The sequence below is a fragment of the Anticarsia gemmatalis genome, chromosome 16, assembly GCF_050436995.1.
Source record: "Anticarsia gemmatalis isolate Benzon Research Colony breed Stoneville strain chromosome 16, ilAntGemm2 primary, whole genome shotgun sequence".
In the NCBI taxonomy this organism is placed as follows: Eukaryota; Metazoa; Arthropoda; class Insecta; order Lepidoptera; family Erebidae; genus Anticarsia; species Anticarsia gemmatalis.
The window spans coordinates 2,109,859-2,128,759 of NC_134760.1; the positions used below are offsets into that span (position 1 = coordinate 2,109,859).

General features: G+C 36.5%; 1 protein-coding gene across 3 annotated transcripts; it reads right to left on the reverse strand.

Moving 5' to 3' along the window:
- Window positions 1-63: 63 nt before the first annotated feature.
- Mlf (myeloid leukemia factor) lies at window positions 64-18,818 on the reverse strand. Of its 3 annotated transcripts, none has more exons than XM_076123946.1 (8): window positions 18,557-18,818; window positions 18,206-18,381; window positions 17,687-17,772; window positions 16,403-16,505; window positions 7,332-7,452; window positions 6,766-6,900; window positions 4,845-4,943; window positions 64-3,592 (listed from the first exon to the last, which is right to left on the reverse strand). In XM_076123946.1, the coding sequence occupies exons 1-8, from the start codon at window positions 18,607-18,609 to the stop codon at window positions 3,502-3,504; spliced, it is 864 nt and encodes a 287-aa protein (XP_075980061.1). In that variant the 5' UTR covers window positions 18,610-18,818; the 3' UTR covers window positions 64-3,501. The 3 variants fall into 3 exon arrangements, with proteins under 3 accessions (XP_075980061.1, XP_075980063.1, XP_075980062.1); XM_076123947.1 differs by lacking the exon at window positions 64-3,592 and adding an exon at window positions 4,241-4,283; XM_076123948.1 differs by lacking the exon at window positions 4,845-4,943 and having other exon boundaries at window positions 18,557-18,817.
- Window positions 18,819-18,901: the final 83 nt, after the last annotated feature.

Below are 18,901 nucleotides of genomic sequence, written 5' to 3' on the forward strand. Positions count from 1 at the left end.
AATATCATACACCCAATACGGACGCAACCCGAGAAAGGAAGAAACAAAATAAAACTAAAGAAATAAATAAAATAATTACTTTATTTGAAGGAATGAGAGGTTTTAGCGTCCAGCACCGTCATCATTTTGTGCAGAACAATGTTGTCAAACAAAAGCGTGAGGAAAGTACTAAGGTCATTGAACTTACACATACGGTGTCCAGTAAGATGTCTTGTTTGGACACAATGCATAACCTGCGTACTTAGAACACAGTTATCAAACATACTTGGTTACAAGAATCAGTCCGAATAATAATCGTACTTTGAAAGCTGCACAGGAAACAATGAAATTCATTTGAATGTAACCAGGTTTGGTACTTTTGGGTATTTTTACTTTGGCTTTCAAGATTATCTAACACCAATTGGAAGTGAGACCTCATTCTTGTAGCCGAGTACATAATTTACACAGAGATTTTAGCCTTACATGTGTACCAGTGCATTTGTAAGCTGAGCTTTACGATATGAGGTTGTAAAGTATTATTGTAAACGTCTTGAAAACGACAAAATATCGTGAAATAGGGTTAAAATCGAGTTGTATAAGACACCGACAAGGCATTATATAGAATATGCACTGATACAGATGCAAAGTGGACCTCTTTTAAACTGTTTCAAAACGTATTTCTAATATCTACCAGAGATAGTAGTCAAATTACAAGTTTAACAAATAAAACATTTATTTTTCGAGACATCCGAGAATAATTTCACAAAAACCTTATCGCTAATGAGTTTAAACTAATTATTATTCTACTTAATGTATCAGAAGGACTTAGGCTTGGCGCCCATTATCGGCATTGACAAGGAGAAGGATCGTTTAGCATCCCTACAAGCGATTTTCACTGTCGGAAACTATGCCTTAGCATATCACAACACCCTTAGTGATGTCTAGAAATGCTATAAGGTTTGTTTACATCTGACAAAAGATGCGTTGGGCGTAGCTTAATTTGTCATTTTTCCAATAGCGTACGCTTATATTTATGGGTACCAGATATTTTTCCGTGGCAATGTCGATAGTAAGCGTCAAGCCTAACAATTTTAATTTCTAATTTGAGTGCGCTAGATGAAAACTGGTTTAAATTACTGATTATACATTTACATATTGGGGACTTTTTGCGTTAAAACTATGAATTTTAAACTATTTTTGTTTATATCAACTATCTTATTTAATCATGACATTATACACCGAATCTAATATCTCTTTCTTATACATGACCATTAGAAAGAGAACTATGAACGTTTGTTTAAAGAATGAATTAATAATGAACCAGTTTTAGTGATATACGTTTATAAAATGTTCTCGAAGGTACTATGATGATACAAGTCATTGTTTGTCACTTCAGAATATACACATATTTAAGCCTAGTAACGTTATTTTCTTAAACATTTTTTGTAGTTAGGAGCACGATAAAGATTTCCTTTATATCTGCAAGCACATTAGCACATAACAACACCGACATAGGAACATAAGGTGGCCGCCATAAGGTGTTTAAACATTAGTTGTGTGTGCTGTCTGCTATGCATAATGTCTATAGATATCATCGAAGCCTGGTATTTACACTCAGAGATCATAAATTATGTTTTTTATTTCACATTTCAAAATTTACTCTCGGTGCGAATACGATTAGTACGTACGTACGTAGAAACGCTAGGTTACTAGGCTTTAATAGAAATGTTATAACTATTTCTTATAGATATAATGATTGTCAGGTGGGTGGAAGATACGGTATATTGGATAAAGCACATATTGAGAAATACAGGCTACTTTCATCTTTCGAAAGATCTTAAAAATATTTTAATGTTGGTGGAAACTATTGCTATTTCATTTGTTAGGCACAAAATTCAAATTATTTCAAAAATCATAAAAAATAAAAAATAAAACTAATTTGAGTTCATATGATCCACAATCAAAGACATACTTATCTTGAAATTGATTGCGGCAACATTTTTGCTTACATACATTCTTATAGCAATATGTGCTTCACCCAAATGTTCGATGAAATGACATAATGGACAACAAATATGAAATTATTATCTACATTAATACATTGAACTATGTCTACGTCGAGTCAATATCTAGACATACGGGCAACACCGCGGAGCGAACGACTAACAAATAACACGAAGCTAAGAGATCATTTCATTCAGTGCTGTTATTGAACGTAATATTATTATGTAGTGCTTTTTGAATGGGACTTTATAGTCTCTTTCACTGCCTCTGCGGCGCGGTCGGTAGTGTATGCGGCTGCCGCGCAAGAGGTCTCGGGTACGGATCCCGAGTCGGGCAAAAAAGCCTTTTCTGAGTCTCCTGTTAAAAACTCACAGATATGGCCTGGAATTAGGAAGTTGAGGTCGTAGACCTCCGTACCTCAGAGAGCACGTAAAGCCGTCGGTCCTGCGCCTGACCTCTCTCATATCGTGCCGGTTTATCAGTCCCACCAGACTATGAGAGTAACGGAATAGAGGAGTGTATTGTGTACTTGGCAACTATAAACAAAGGCCTTGACAGTAATTATGTGAATATAAAAGCATATAGGAAACGTTCTTCTAAACGCATACGTGCAAGGTTTAACGTGCACCTATACGTAGACAAAATTTGAACTTTTCTCTCAACCCTTGCTGACTTTAGCTGTTTATATCCCATTTATCTTCACCTAGTTTTAGTAGTCCTTATACACACACGTCATATTTTTGTTTGTACGAAAAAACAATTCAATCAAGGCTTTCGATCAATAAATAGGGGAAAGTTAGTACTAGTTTCGTATTATTTGTTCGCCGAGTATAGGTTACATACGTTTGACAAAATATTTATTTACTTTTAAAGATTATGTACTAAATAATAGAGAAACAGATTTGATAGGAAAATACAAGTTCATAGGAAGGAAGACAGATAGAAGACAGTGTATTAGAATACAAAAAAACTTTGTATTTGTATTTTGTATTAAGAAATCTTTCTTAAAAAATTGCAGTCGAGATTTAGAAACGAAACCGAAATGAGAGACTTAAATCAAAATAATCACTACTTAAATATTCTACAAACATAGGTACTAAATACACAATATTTCGGTGCAAAATCGTGAATGATGTATCAAAAAATTCAAACAAATATAGATTAAACTAAAGTAATAAAGCTTTTAAACACTAATTAAGTTTATGTGTGTGAATATAGCAACAAGTGGCTCTTCTACCAATCTTACATCATCTTCGTAGCGCCTTGTTGCTACATTCAAACGAACAAAGTTAACTGGCCCGCAAAAAGAAGCTTTATAACCTGAGAATAAGTCACATAATTGCTTGAAAAATTGTTATATCATACACCAATTTACACTGAAAGAGCAAAGACGTTAATATTATAGTAATGTAACCGTCTCGCTTCGGGTGAGTTCGTGAGTCGCTCGTGTGTTGTCGGGCGGGGCCGGAGAGGGCCGGGGAGGGCCGGGGAGGGCCGAGGGAGGGCCGCAAGAGGCACCTAGTTGTCGCTGGGCGCGTGGCGATGCTTGTGGTGGCGGTGTCGGTGTCTCTGGGGATGTGCGCCGCCGTATACTTCGCGCACGCTCGGGCTGTGGAAGTATTATCATTTTAATAGAAAATAATGCATTAAACTTTAAATTCACTGCTTTTGTCTGTTATTTACAGTTATATCCTGAAAATATAAGGCGTTCTTTCCTCAGACTATTCATACACGAGGCTAAACAAGTCTTCAATACTCAACATTTTTAGTCTTCAAGCGAATGCCACCATACAAATACTAGGGACGAATGTCCGCGGCACGACTCGAGTACGAACCTCAATGGATTGTCGCTTAAAGACTAATATCGTTGAACATCGAAGACTGTGTAGCCTTGTGTACGAAGAGCCTTACGCAAACGTCGGTCGAGCGCACCGACTATAGCATATTACACAGAAACAACTCCCGCGCATGACAGTGTCTCATAAAGCATAGTGTTTATTCATACGCTCGACCGAAGTCAGCGTAAGAGGAAATTAAGCCTAAGTCCTGTTGTCGTTGTAATATTGCATGCATGCCGAGCAATATTTACAAAAAAATTCTTTGAAAATTCCTTATTTACATGAAATACATGCATCTGTAGCCATATACTTAAAAGTATCCATGCTATAATAGCAAAATGATAAAAATATAAAGAAAAATCATAATATCCATAGCAAACATATGTATATAGCATTATAACCACAAATATATTTAATAATTATTATTATTACGATTAATAGTAGTAACGCCTCCTCCACAATCTGCAATTGATTGGAAAAATTTGGAATAAGAATTTTGGAATGGAAACTCAGAATTTCAATCACCACTAAACTAAGATATTTTATTTAGGAAACTTTACACATCCAAAATACCTGTATAAAATGAACCAAAATAAAACTGGATACTTATTTAAAAGTGTAGTTGTATGTATAATAACTATCTCATATGATAGGTACTCGCTAATGATCGTCTTATAGTTTTACGTACACGCACGTATACGCACGTTGTAGTATACGTGATCCTAAAAATACCGACTTTGACTGTGCCAGGCAAAATAGCAAGCTTAACGTTTTTAAACTCTCACAACTAGTACACATAATATTATTAAGCAACGGGTCTTATACGCGATTGAAAATTTAAAGGTTAGGCAGCAAATAAGGCATCCTAACCTTTAAATTTTCAATCGCGTATAAGACCCGTTGCAATAAAATAGAAAACTGTTTTGCATTTATCTGTCGTCAGATTATTTTCTTGTTAAAGTCTTAGGCTGTCTTTAGAAATATCTACACTAATAAACAAGTATCCTCGTCCCTACAAGTTACCTGGAGGTGGTAGTGAGCGGGCTGGCCGTGGGTCGCAGCGGGCGGCGCGCTCCGGGCCGCAGCGCGGGCGACGTCACGCGCCGGCACTCACTACTTGTGCTGCAATGTATACCGACATGCCGACTAACTACACAGAACTGGGCACATTGATATGTATTTTGGTGTGACTTTTGGGCTTATTTAGATGTAAGTTTTGAGTTTGTGATTTTGAAAAATTTATGTTAGTATAATATAAGTAGTATAAAGATTTTTTTTTTAAATTAGAGATAAAGATTTTGATGGTTTGTCCAAAAATAATCTGTCAAAAACGGTTCCGGGAATAAAGATTTTAGACTACACAAAAAAAGTTTTCTTCGTAAGAAGGGGTATGAGTTTAGATAGACTATTTAGAAAAGATTGGAAGTACAAAAACAATTCTATCAATTCAAAGACATCATTTGTAACATTTATTTCGTTTTATATGACGAGATAATAAAGATTCTTTAGTATAATAAATAATATGGTACTTTTAAAATATGCCCAAATGTTACTTTTAAAATTTTATTTTTTTTTTGTTTATCAATCTACCCAATTCACAACAAATATAAGAATAATATAAAATGAAAAGAATAAATATGAGAAAAAGCCAAAATAAACCAAGTAAATAGCACACATACATGCTGGCGACTAGAGGGACTACACTTAATATTACTAATTACATACAGTAGGTACATCATTTATAACTATTCACTTATTTAAAGAGAACGTTTCGCATATTACTTTATACATATAAATATGCTATATTTGGCCCATTCCTAGCCTATCTCTAGATAGAGGACTCCTCGAGGAAAGAGGGGTGGGTGGAGCTTGAGGCCACAATGACCAAGTGCAGATAATAAATAATAATAAATTTAACCCATTAATGTCCCACTGCTGGGCAAGGGTCTCCTCCCGTAATGAGGGAGGGGTGAGGCCTTGAGTCAAGTGCGGGTTGGGGAAATGCAGATCACACAAATATTTGCGATTATTTTTAATAGGTTTTAAACTTCAGTAGAAACTATTTTTCTTGATGTGTCGCAATATTGTATTCCTCTTTAATGATAAATAATAGCAATGAATTTAATCCACTACTGGGCAAGGGTCTTCATCCATAATGAGGGTGCTAAACTTTGACCCTACCGTAAAGTACGAGTTGGAAACTACTCTAAAGAATAAAATCTGTTCAATCTCTTAGTAATGTCTATTTTCTTTGAGAAACCTGACCATTAACACATTCTTGTGCAACCATCACCTTTTTGTGTGACAAAATTATTTACATCATGTAAAACATATAGTTTGAACTACGAACTATATATGCCGTCAAAATATTTCGAAACTATACAAGCTGTACACGAGTTCATCTATAAAAAAAGAGTTTCGTAATACCTACGTACTGTAGTGTATTGACCTATGAACTAATAACTAGTAAAAACCTGTTTTTATTCTTATTGAGTAGTGACGTCATCGACGATGTAATAGGTATTTTTTATTATGTTTTCGTACACATAAATAACGTATGTCTTAGAATTCTATTTAAAGACATGTTTACCTACATTTATTTAGTTATTAGGTAATGTCAATCAATTCCAATTTAAAGTTTGTAGACTAAATTACATTTCTTTGCAATATGTACAACATGAAAATTGATTTTAACAACCTATTTAAGAAACAATAAGGAACCTTTTTTATCAATTTTAATTTAATGACATCACTTATTAGGTCGCGAACAATTTTCTCTAAATCTAAGCAATTACCAACCGGATTGTTTGGCCATTTTTCAATCTACTAGTAGTAAACTCTATTACTAAAAGGACAGGCTGTAATTATATTTGTATATAATCTATTTTACAAGCATTATCCATCCTTATAGCTAAGTAGATAGAGTGTATTTCATGTAACTCACGTGGACACATTATGAGCGGCGGGCGCGGGCGGCGCGGGCAGAGCCAGTCTGTGCGGCTCCGCGTCACGGGACGGCGCCGCGGCGATCGCGGGCCGCGACGAGCGACGAGAGCCCGACGACTTGTATTGGAACTCTCTGAAAATGAAGGCAAAGGTATAAAATATAAATGACATGAATAACACGGCTATAGGATACAAGCGTACGTACACGCATTTACGCAAGAGTATCCGTTGACAAACATGTAAGCACGTATAATATGTTGGCTTATAAAGGCACGTATACGGACATGTATATAAAATTTTAACTAATAGACACTTAACGATTTTAAACTCAAGCGACTTTTACAAATTATAATATAGTAGGCACTTATTATGACCAATAAGAAACTTGTCTAAAGTCCACTAAGACGTCAGAATTTTGGAAATACGCCTGTACCTATTTTCTATTCAAAAAGTGTGATATAGATAATGTTTAACAGCGCAGGTTCACCCAAGTATCTCAATAGTATATAAAGTCACGGGAACAACGAAAGGCCAATTTTCATCAGTAGTTATGATGATTGTTACCTGTCGAAGTCCTCAGCCTCATCCTCCTCCAAGTTGATGAACTCCTGGTGCTCCTCAGCATCACCGGTGTAGTAGTTCTGTGCGCGTTCAATCACGTGCGCGCGCTCACCGATATGATGACCTGAAACAAGAGATATTCACATTAATATACTGGTTTCTGTACCATAGCGTTGGGAGGTCGTGGGTTCGATTCACGGGACAATTATTTGTGCGATCCACAAATATTTTTAGGGTCTGTTTGTACTTTGTGTTCATTGCTTGCATGTTTATAAAAGTACCTGCGACACAAGAGCAATTCTTAGTGCGGGTGATGTTTTAAGCTATGGTCACGTATTTACAAATTTACGCTGCGCAAATACGGGTAAGTTTTACGTTTAGAGTAAGATAAGAGTTTAGGATTACTTTTACCTCTGTCAACGTTAATCGACTAATTAAAACTCATTGATTACACTTGTACTTATACATATACAATTATATTAGATCAACAAAAACACTAATAGATACTGATAAGACAAAACGCCTGTGGTAAACCTACTTTTGAATTAAACTATATTTTTTTAATCCTTTGCGCATCTTGTTCCAAAAGAATTCAGATCCAAATAATCAGAACTGAAGTCATCTGTTTCGTACATTTCTACAAGTTCCATTCACCCAAACATCTACCAATATTTTCCGAACTAGAGAAAATAAATCTCTATTTTTATACAGAGAAACTATTTAAACTGCATCCGTATAGACTATTTATTTACGTTTGTTCCTCAACGACAAACGTATAGATTCCCGAGGTATTCGCATCATTGGACGCGCCAGACCAAACAAACCGTATTTGTGTGTGCTGGAATTTTGTATATATTGCAAAATTTTAATGTGTTTATGTTAGGACTTATTTCTTAAAGCTTTGCCAGAAATCCGAGTGATATTTTGGTAAACGATAATGAGTAAGTTAAAAGCAAAATAAAAAAAAACTGTGGGGTGATGCGAATTCAACTTAGTGCACTTAATACGATTACGATACGTAAGTGAACCTTTTTTGTTACTAATATATACTGCATAGCATTGTATAGGTGTACATGCATGGTATTTGAACTGAACGTCTCCGTGCATCAGAGGGCAGGTTATAAGTCGGTCCCGGTTGTTGTCAATTAAGATAACAGTTCTTAAGATATGTCAAAGGCCCGTTGGGGCTAGCTAGAAACTAGGCTGACCACTGACCATACGATAAGTAAAAAATAACAAGAACTGAGATATCTATCAGGCAAAACATAGCTTTTAGTTCTAACTCATTTTTATTGTTATTTATACAATCCTTCCAAAGCCGCTCTGGTGATTAACCCGAAGCAAAAGAAAGACAAAGTGACATACAGATATTGATTTTTATAAAAGATTGTTATAGCCTTGAGCAAACGTAGTTATTTTCAAATCCAAACGGAAAGCATCAGTTTTTTCACAGTGCGAGTCATAGTCAGTTTCATAGTCACGAGTACAATACAGTCTACTAGTAATAAATAAACTATCTAGAAAGTCAATGAACCTCAACTAAATATGAATAATGAATCTGTCATGAATGATATAATGCGAATGTTCTCGTGATATATTAACGCACTTTGCCGACAGTTGTTTATTTTCTAATAAGATACTCTATGAATAGAATAATGGTAATTTAAAACTACCTAGTCTATATTTCCCGTAATAGTGACTATCACCTCACCGCCGAGTTTGTCTGTCCGTCACCCATAAACTCCAAAAGTACTAAACGTATTTTCATGTTTTAGCCCAAAATAGGTACAGTGTGGTATTGTGTTAGATACTTATATCGAAAGAAATAGGAGGAGCTCGTGGCTTAGTTAACGACAGCCACGCGGATCGATCTCTGAGGTTAAGCCACGCTTGCCGAGGTTGTTCTGTGGATGGGTGACCATCTCACATATCGAGTTTCTCCGTGTTTCGGAAGGCACGTTAAATTGTAGGTCCCGGCTGACATTTTCGAAGAAGCTTGAAAGTCTGACAACCAGTCTTACTGAAGGGTGTCGTGTTAAATTCCAGGTAACTGGGCTGTTGAGGTCAGATAGGCAAGCGCTCCATGTAAAACACTGGTATTCAGCTGCATCCGGTGAGACTGAAAGCCGACTCCAACATAGTTTTGAAAAAGGCTAAGATCCAATTCGCTCCGATCAGCCACTGAGTTCAGACAGAATTTCAAAGTTCCATTTATTATTAAGGTGACAGTGTGGTTTATTCTTTTTTTTTGTATAGGACGGGAAATTCTCGCAGTATACCTAAAAGAGCTGACTAAGAACATATCTTTTACTAGTAGACGATCCAGGACACAACATTCCACAAAACCCCGCCTACAAACTCATCAATTTGTTAAATAAACAAAAAATATGGCCGATTGCATCACCGACCACGTCTAATAATATCTATCTAGCCGAATGACTTCACTTGCAAGGCAGGTGTAAATATTGGCCAGCGTACGCGCCAAAATACAACAAGTATTTACACAATTATGGTAATTTCCATGAGGATTCTGGAACGAAAGCTATTTATTTTGTTAGACTTGATAGATAAGTTTTAAATAAAATAGTGGATGAATATACAAACGATACTTTTCGAACTATTAACTGGTCGAATATATTTGCTTCTGTACAAGATGAAATGCTGAAAACGATTATTTATTAACCTTACGTATGCGGGAAGGGAATGTGCAACTATACCGTTCGGTGCGGCAACATGGTGGCGATTTTAGAGCATTGGACGACACCTGAATAAACGAAAGTATCAATAACTGGAACAAATACACTCTTACCAGGTTAAAATATATTAAAAATATGCAATATGACGAATAAATGTTTTTAAAGTAAAAACCGATTTATTTCTTCTTTTCATTAACTACTGTAATATTGTGACTGGTTGGGAAATTACTAATAAGAAGTTCCCATCGAGTAACAGTGTGACTGGTTGGGAAATTAGTAATAAAAAGTTCCCATCGAGTAACAGTGTGACTGGTTGGGAAATTAGTAATAAAAAGTTCCCATCGAGTAACAGTGTGACTGGTTGGGAATTTTTTCTTAAAAACATTCCCATCGAGTAACAGTGTGACATTTGAGGGTGTTACTCGTTGGGAACAAATGTGTAAAAAACACGACGAGGATATCAGACTTCTCGGGGTATCTTTGTGTGCGTGCATAGACAGTGGACTCGTCAGTGCGCGGCAGTTGCAAACCTTTAGGGCGCGTTCCCACTATGTAGTGACGACAGATAATCGTGTAGTTTTAAGTGTCGTGGCTTATACGTTTAAATTAAGGTGTTCACATATAGAACGACACGACTTACTGTCGTCTACGACATTGTTTGCAGTGACGACAGATTATCGTGACAGTGGGGACGGCTAGATACGACAGTTACTATACGATAACATTATTTGACGACAAACAATCGTTATAATGGGAACAGCTAGAGACGACAGTCGTCCAACGATAAATTAATCGTTAGGAACGCGCCCTCACTTGTATAAGCACTGATCAGTGCTACTGTACTGTATGTAGTGTTTTTGAAAAAAGAAAACGACATAATATTTGATGAAATTTATTTTTTTTATAAAATTACTTCCTACCTGCTTAATTAGTTACAACTAATTTATATCTATACTTATTAATATATATGACTAGCAAAAAGGCGTATATTAGCGTAAAAAATAGGCTCATCTTCGTATCTCCTTTCGATGTGATATAAAAAGGTTTTTATAAGAATACAATCAATCAATATTCATAAACACACTATAAACCTATTTTAGTTAAAAAGCTACTATAATATGTTTTCTCTTATTCATTTCGCTAAGGAGTGAAGGAAGCAAAACACTTTATAACTTTCATAACTTAAGCTTAATTTAAAACTAAGAGGGATATAATAAATAGAATATAGAATAAGCTTATAAAGTTTCTAACGTATGATACTCCTTCCAACATTGGCCAACACAAAGAAATACTTTGCACTGACTACAAACAATGCTCGTCATCGTGCGTTTGTTTGTAGCCAGGCAACGCACACACCGTGCTCTGTGTTGCTTGTTCTGCTTGGCTGAGTTCCGCTCACCATCTTTTTCCCGCTGCTCTGGGAAATGGTCCAGTATTTTATTTAATCTTGCAGCCGAATTATTATAAGTCGAGCGAGGAACCGATGTGGTCCCGTATTTTGTAATCAGTTCCTCAGCCAAGGCATACCTAAATTCACGGTGTGTAAACTTTTTGCCTTCGCCAATGTTGGAGACATAAATAATATATGTATTTAAAATACTTATATTTAACAACCTTTTAAAAACCTTAATATACCACTTTAAACCGCGCTTGCGTTCAAGGAGATACGATGATAGCTTTTGATCTTTTAAATCTACTCCTCCCATGAATTTATTATAGTCCATCACTACAGCTGGCTTCATAATAGTCTCCCCGGACCGGCGTTTTTCTTGCATATTGGAATTGTGGTAGGTAGACACTGTGGTAACTAATCTCACATCCTTCCATGCTGTCACTGAAATGTCACCACAGTGTCTGCTTACTACCGACCCTCGCGTCACCTTACGCTCTTCGATATTTTTAATAGACGGGGGCGTATTTTGCCTGCGTCTGTCTAAAGTCCCTACAACGTCGGTGCCACGCTGCTTTAAATAGCGACATAAGTCCACCGAGTTATAATAATTGTCCATAAAAAGTGTGTGTCCCTTTCCAATATAATTTCCCAAAAGTTTAAGGACAACCTTGGCCCTGAAGCTAGTTAATCCGCCAACTGGTAGTGACAGCCTATAGTCCTTACCCGTATATATAGATAAATTTAACACGTAGCCAGTTACAGACTCGCAGAGCTCGTAGCTTTTAATGCCGAATCGTGCTGCTTTGGTCCGGATACACTGTACCCAACTCAATCTACCTTTCCAAAGCAGCAACGATTCGTCAAGAGCAAGTTCTCTGCGAGGACTGTAAACGGCTTGGAACTGTTTGTTCAAGCGCTCTAGCAGAGGAGCTATCTTGGCAACTTTTCTATCTGGACCGCGTTCTGTTATTAAATCATTGTCTGCAAAGTGCAGAAATCTTATTAATAACAGAAAGCGGTCCCTGCTCATAATTGATCGTAATTTTGGCATTGCTAAAACTCCGGTAGACCAATACTCGTCAAGGCGTCCAAGTAAACAAATACTCATGAGTATAAACATAGCCACGAGCCTGTAGACTTCCGAAACGGACGTCTCCACCCAGTCGTTTAATCTAGACCGGGCAGAGATGCCCGTTTCGGAAGCCTGGGCTATTGTTTGCCATGCGTATCTGTTTGTTTCGACAACAATCATTTCTACCAGAGCTTGGTCCCATATCCTACTAAATATATCAATTGGCGAAGTGCCTTCAATTTTTGGGCCAACCTCTTGTAGAAATGATTCTTGCCTACCGGTGAACGTGGAGTAATCGTCACTCCACTGAAACATTTCTTGGGAGTCCTGTGCTTGGGAGTCCTGTTCTTGGGAGTCCAGATCAATTTCCTCAGGATTCTCAAGGAGCTCTAAGAGGTGCTCCTGAGTGAGCTCCTCTTCCTCTTTTCCTCCTCCTCGTCGCTCCCTGAGTCCACAGCCAAGGCTTCGGATAGAGAGCAATATTTTTTTTAGCAGCAGTATTAAAGCGCTTTCCGTAAACGTGTATGAATTGTAAGGCGAAGATTTTATCGAATTGGACTAAAAGTTACATAAACACGTTAATTATATTAATAGAATAGTCCTTCATCAAACGCAGCTGGTTAAGTCATTACTGATCAATCAATCTTCATACGAATCGCTCAAACTCTGACCCACTAGGACATTGTAAATTCCAATAAACCAATCAATTTTGCACTCGCAAACAAAAAAACAGAAATTAATAAATTGTTTATAATTAAAAAACAGCTCAAATCAACTTGTTTCATAGCCATTATAGTCATTACAAAACTCAATTAACTCGAAACTTGTGTAATAAAGAAAAACAATGTCGCCATTAGCGGTGACAAATCGAATTCTGTTTTTTAATAATTGGAACTGGCTGAACACACTAGCCTGAAAAGAGTGGATATGTTTTTATTACAAACTTTATTCCCTTGTACGAAGACTTCTAACATTTAAAATAAGAAGTACGCAAGAAGACTTATTGACATATACCAAAGAGGTTACCAAGTGTCGGGTATCTAATGAAAATATTCCAACCGAAACTCTAAAAATATAAAAAAATCCGAATATCACTGCCCAATCTGAAAATGATGCCTCGTGATCAGCAGTCATAGGCTTTACTAGACAGACGAAATCAAAAAAAATACGCTGAGTCCCCGGTTTCTGAGTATGTACATTTATTTAGCGGTAGTTTATCTATTCAATAGCGTTTTTTGTATAAGTTTAAATGCTATTGAATAGATTGATAGTCTTTTTCGGGATTGAAAGAGAAGGGCTCCGACTAGAGTCCACCACATCGAATGCGTGTAATGAACTTCGCATTCCTTCAAGAACGATTAAAATAACTCATTGAGAAACATTTTCATCACAAAGGACTATGGGCAAAAATGTATGGGCTCCGTCCCCACCTACCAACAAACATAGAACTGATACCAACGTGTTCATAAAGTGCCCCCTATTTAATTAAAATCCTTTGTTTTTGATAAATCAGTGGGAATATATATTAAAAAAAAAAAACAATTTGTAATTATTATTTAACGTATATTTTTATTTTACATTTGTAAGTTATTTTAACATTATTGTTATATTACAGTACTAACTCATATGTATAATAATGTCCTCCTAGCCGATATACGGCTACGGCGGTCAGTTTCATTAAAACTGGCCATCTGTGCCGGACTTTGTTTATAGTGTCCAAGTGTGTGCACAATACACAGGTACACTCTCTATTCCATCACTCTCATAGTTTGGTGGGACGGATAACCGACACGACCAGTGAGAGGTCAGGCGCAGGACCGACGGCTTTACGTGCTCTCCGAGGCACGGAGGTCTTCGACCTCAACTTCCTAACTCCGGGCAATCTCTAGGAAATTCTTAACAGAAAATCTCAGAAAAGACTGTTTGGCCCGACCCAGGATTCGAACCCGAGACCTCTCGCACCGCAGTTGCATATACTACCGACCGCGCCACAGAGGCACTCATATGTATATACTTATATCATTTCCATTATATGGTTAATACATGTTATTGATTTCATATTCCAATAATTATTTTTACTCGTCAATTATAATGCTGTCTAACAGATGCGCTGGCAGATTAAAATCTGATCAGATCTAAAATCGTGGGTTGGAGAGCGGGGGGAGGGGGTTATTTTGTACCCAGCTATCTTTATGTGCATGCGGCGTCCGCCGCTGTGCACTAATTAATAAATAAATGAGCATGTATTTTGGAATTAGTCGTCAATAATACGTTAACGAGATATTTGTTTAAACGTAAGATACTATGAGAACCCCATGCATTTGGGCAATGTCGCCATAGTATAAGAATATCGTCTTGCCAAGATATATCAATTGAGCTACATTTCATTTTTGTTGATGGGTGGGGACGATTCCGCCCATAGTCCTTTCTTTTGAAGTGTATATTTTTAAATTTTATTTCTGTTCTATCTATACTAATATTATAAAGCTGAAGAGTTTGTTTGTTTGTTTGAACGCGCTAATCTCAGGAACTACTACTGGTCCGATTTAAAAATATATTTCAGTGTTAGGTAGCCCATTTATTGAGGAAGGCTATAAGCTATATCATCACGCTACGACCAACAGGAGCAGAGTACCAGTAAAAAATGTTACAAAAACGGGTAAAAATTTCACCCATTGTCTCTTATGTGACGCGAACGAAGTTGCGCGAGTCAGCTAGTAAATCATATTTAAAGAAATAGTTCACAATTTGAGTAGGTGTCTCTATTTGTAACGTGACTAGATTAACATAGAAACAGCACTAATGACTTAGTACAAAGGCCGGCGCAGACAAGCGTAGGTGAGAATGTGCACAAATTAGCCGCAACAGACAAATGAGATGAATTAGCAAGATTTCAACGTCTTATCTGCATTTAAAACTAAGCATACGAAATGCCAAGATAGGTGCCTGTTTCAAAATTAAGTGCTATATTTGCAATATATTCTTTTAACACTGAATTTTGACCACGACTTCCACGTGAATATTTCCCAGGATAAACTGTAGGTATTTCGTATGCTATTCCAGGTTTGATAACTATCTTTGTATCAACATTAATAAAAACTTAATTCATAGTTTTTTGTGAAGATAGAAATATGAATCCATCCTCACAAAACTTTCAATACTTTTTGCACCATTATTATTTTCTCTTGAAAACCACTAAGTGTGTTACCTCTTGTCCAAATTTTGTCTAACAGAAGTCTAAAAAGAATAACTTATTCTTTTTGAACTTATTTACCTGCATTTTTCATACGTGTAATGTACCTAAATCATAGTCAAACGACTAAATAATAGTAAAACCACATAGCAACACTGTATATACAGCAATAAGTGTCGTAACAAGTTGTTTCAACACAACGCAGACATTAGCACAGACATGTGAAAATCTGCGTCTGCCTAATATGGATTGTACTACTTTAACTTTGCACTAAAATATAACGTATTTATTAACTAGTGCTATTGTTAATTGAGAATGACATTCCATTGATTTCTTTTTTAACATCTTCTGTCACACTGCCGGGCAAGGCTCTCCTTCCTTTGGGAGAGGTTTAGTCTTGCGTGCACCACGAAAATACACAACGTTGATCACAAATAATAATGTTTGGAACCAATTTATCATCATAACGATAAGTCACATATAGTACACCAACAGTTTTTAGAGGTGTTCCTTTATAATAAGTAATAGCTTTTAATTCAACAGATTTTCTGTTAAACCTTGAATTATTAAATTCAAAAATGCCTCTACGATTTACTATTCTATAGATGGGTACAAATCTTTCAAGACTAGAGTAATTCGGCCTTAGTTCATCCCACTAAGTGCAAAGTTCTGGAAGATAATTTAACACAAAGTAGAGAACAGTTGTTTGGTGGTACTCACCAATGGACATCTTCTTGGTACCAGTCCTGGAGTCCTGCATGGTCTTGCATGTCTCCTTCACACCGTGAGGACCAATCTTTGTGCTGCTTGTGGAGCTGTACACCTGCAAACATCACTTTATATGTTAAAAATAGTCATCATATGTTTGTCAATGGAAAGAACTTCAAAACAAAATGACTACCACAATTCCTTTTTGTAGAAGAAAGAATAAAGCTGTGGGAATTTGTTGTATCTTTAAGGTCGGAACACATCTGACAGAAGATACGTCACATATTCTTTGCGTAACGTAAGGTCACAGAAATACATATTTAGATTTTTAATCAAATACATTTTACCCACATTCCATTAATGCGAGGACCATAAATAAGCTACTCCCAACGTATCTCCAGCCAGATTTGTTCCAGCCCGTATTGATTTGGGTCTATATCACTACTCCCGATAAGATATCCCCTAACTGAACAACTCAATGCGACTAGTGGGAATGACCCTTCTGTCAGTTTCCCAACGTTAGTCCCATGATTTTTCTTCAATAGGCTCTACAACAATTTCAATAGTCCCACCACATCATCATCATCATCACTCATGATGTATTAAGCACACTGCCAACTGTGGCACAGAGACTGTCAATGTTCTGAAAGCCTCTTAATTTCTAAAAAACTGCTGTGGTGTACAGGTTATTATTATTGAAATACAATACAATTTAAACCACTTTCAGCATTGACCTCAACCTTCATTTTAGACAAACTGTTCAAACAAAACATTTTCATTCAATAATATTAATTATCATACTATACGTAATTTGCTTAAGTACCATATTTTCCTTTTATTATTCACAAGGATGTTTAGTGAATAGAAATTATATTATTTAGGTATTGTTCTAACCACAGTGGGACAAAGAAATTGATGTGTATTTCCATTAAAAAGAGTATTCATACAACTACTTTTCAACTAACATAAATTTTGCTATGCTTATGCCAGAAACTTAAAGGGTAAATGCAATGTTTTTAAAGCTACTCTCTAGGACAGGGGTTCCCAACCTTTTCTTAGTCTAAGACCACTTTTATATTATTCTTGTTAGCAGGGACCACTTTGTCAGCATATTAAAAACAAAATGTAACAATCATCCTGGAAATTTAACTTAAAAATCATTCGCTGACCATATTTTGACTTCTACAGACTACTGGTGGTCCGCAGACCACTGGTTGGGAACCACTGCTCTAGGAACTAAGGATGCTGCCAGTTAGTACATACACAGAAAATGAAATAGAGTAAAATAATACAAACCTGTGGCTTGCCTCCGGGGCCACTGGACATGACAACTGTGCTGCTGCTGAACGAACTGCCTGCAGACATATTGCCTGCATCCAGACCTAACAAACATATAAAATTTTTTACCTCTATACTGACTACTACTTGTGTTATTGCAATAGTTCCCTACCGTTTTAGGTATTGATTGATAATTCTAACATGAAAATGTAATAGGATGTGGTATTGTGATAAGATTGTAATTTTGATTTGTTTTGTAACTGGTTTGTATAATGTTATAAAAGCAACATGAAGCTTATAAAATAGGGTACATTATAATGTTTATTGATGAACTATTTACACACATCAACATTGATACACTAGACCCTAAAAGATAAAGCAAAGGGTTGCACATTATGAAGGACATAATGAAATGTTACCAGGATTTGTTATTTTAAAACTACAAGTTTTATATTTGTTAAACACCCACATTTTATTATTTATTAACTATGACACCTACAAATTTGATTTGACGAACGGAAGAAAATTGATACTTACTGCCTGCGAAGAGCCTGTTCAGCGAGGGCATCTGTGGCATGAAGGGCATCATCGCTCCACCACCTCGACGCGGGCCCATTATGGCCAGTGGACCGTCTCCACCAAGCATGCCGAACGGGTCCGAGAACAAGGAGTTCATCATGTTGTTCATGTGACGCATGTGGCGCATGTGAGACCTACAACAACATCACAATAAACCCCACAATGTAGAGGCCATTCGACTACGCTGTTTAACTAACGTAACAGCCAATCCTTACTATATAATAGCGCCATATTTACACGAAATACATCTGCATTCTCATAATGCATGCTACACAGTACTTATATTTCGACGGATTTTCACAAACTTACCCGAAAAACGGATCATCCTCCACGTCGGCCATCAACGATCCGAACAGAGACATGGTAAATCACACAAAATCAACAATCTCAAACCAGAATTGATCAAAATCACTGGGAAATAAGGAATCGCGCTAAAATCACAAATCTATAAACAAATTAACAGTGTAATGTAGCTCAAAACCACGCACAAATCTACTGGAAATCTCTAGCAAATCGCAGACTCGACTTTAGACAAGTTTTCCATCCAAAATCCATTTCTTATTGTGCCATAGATTATACAAAGATAGAGATGTCAAAAAAGTATGACTAATTACATTAGTCGATTTTTATTTAGAGTAGTCACCTAGTTAAATA

Coding starts and splice junctions, on each gene's coding strand:
- Mlf (XM_076123946.1), bottom strand. CDS start 18,609: ATGTCTCTGTTCGGATCGTTGATGGCCGACGTGGAGGATGATCCGTTT. Junction 16,506..17,686: donor GCCCCGGAGGCAAGCCACAG/GTTTGTATTATT, acceptor TGATGTTTGCAG/GTGTACAGCTCCACAAGCAG. Junction 6,901..7,331: donor GAGGCTGAGGACTTCGACAG/GTAACAATCATC, acceptor CTTCATTTTCAG/AGAGTTCCAATACAAGTCGT.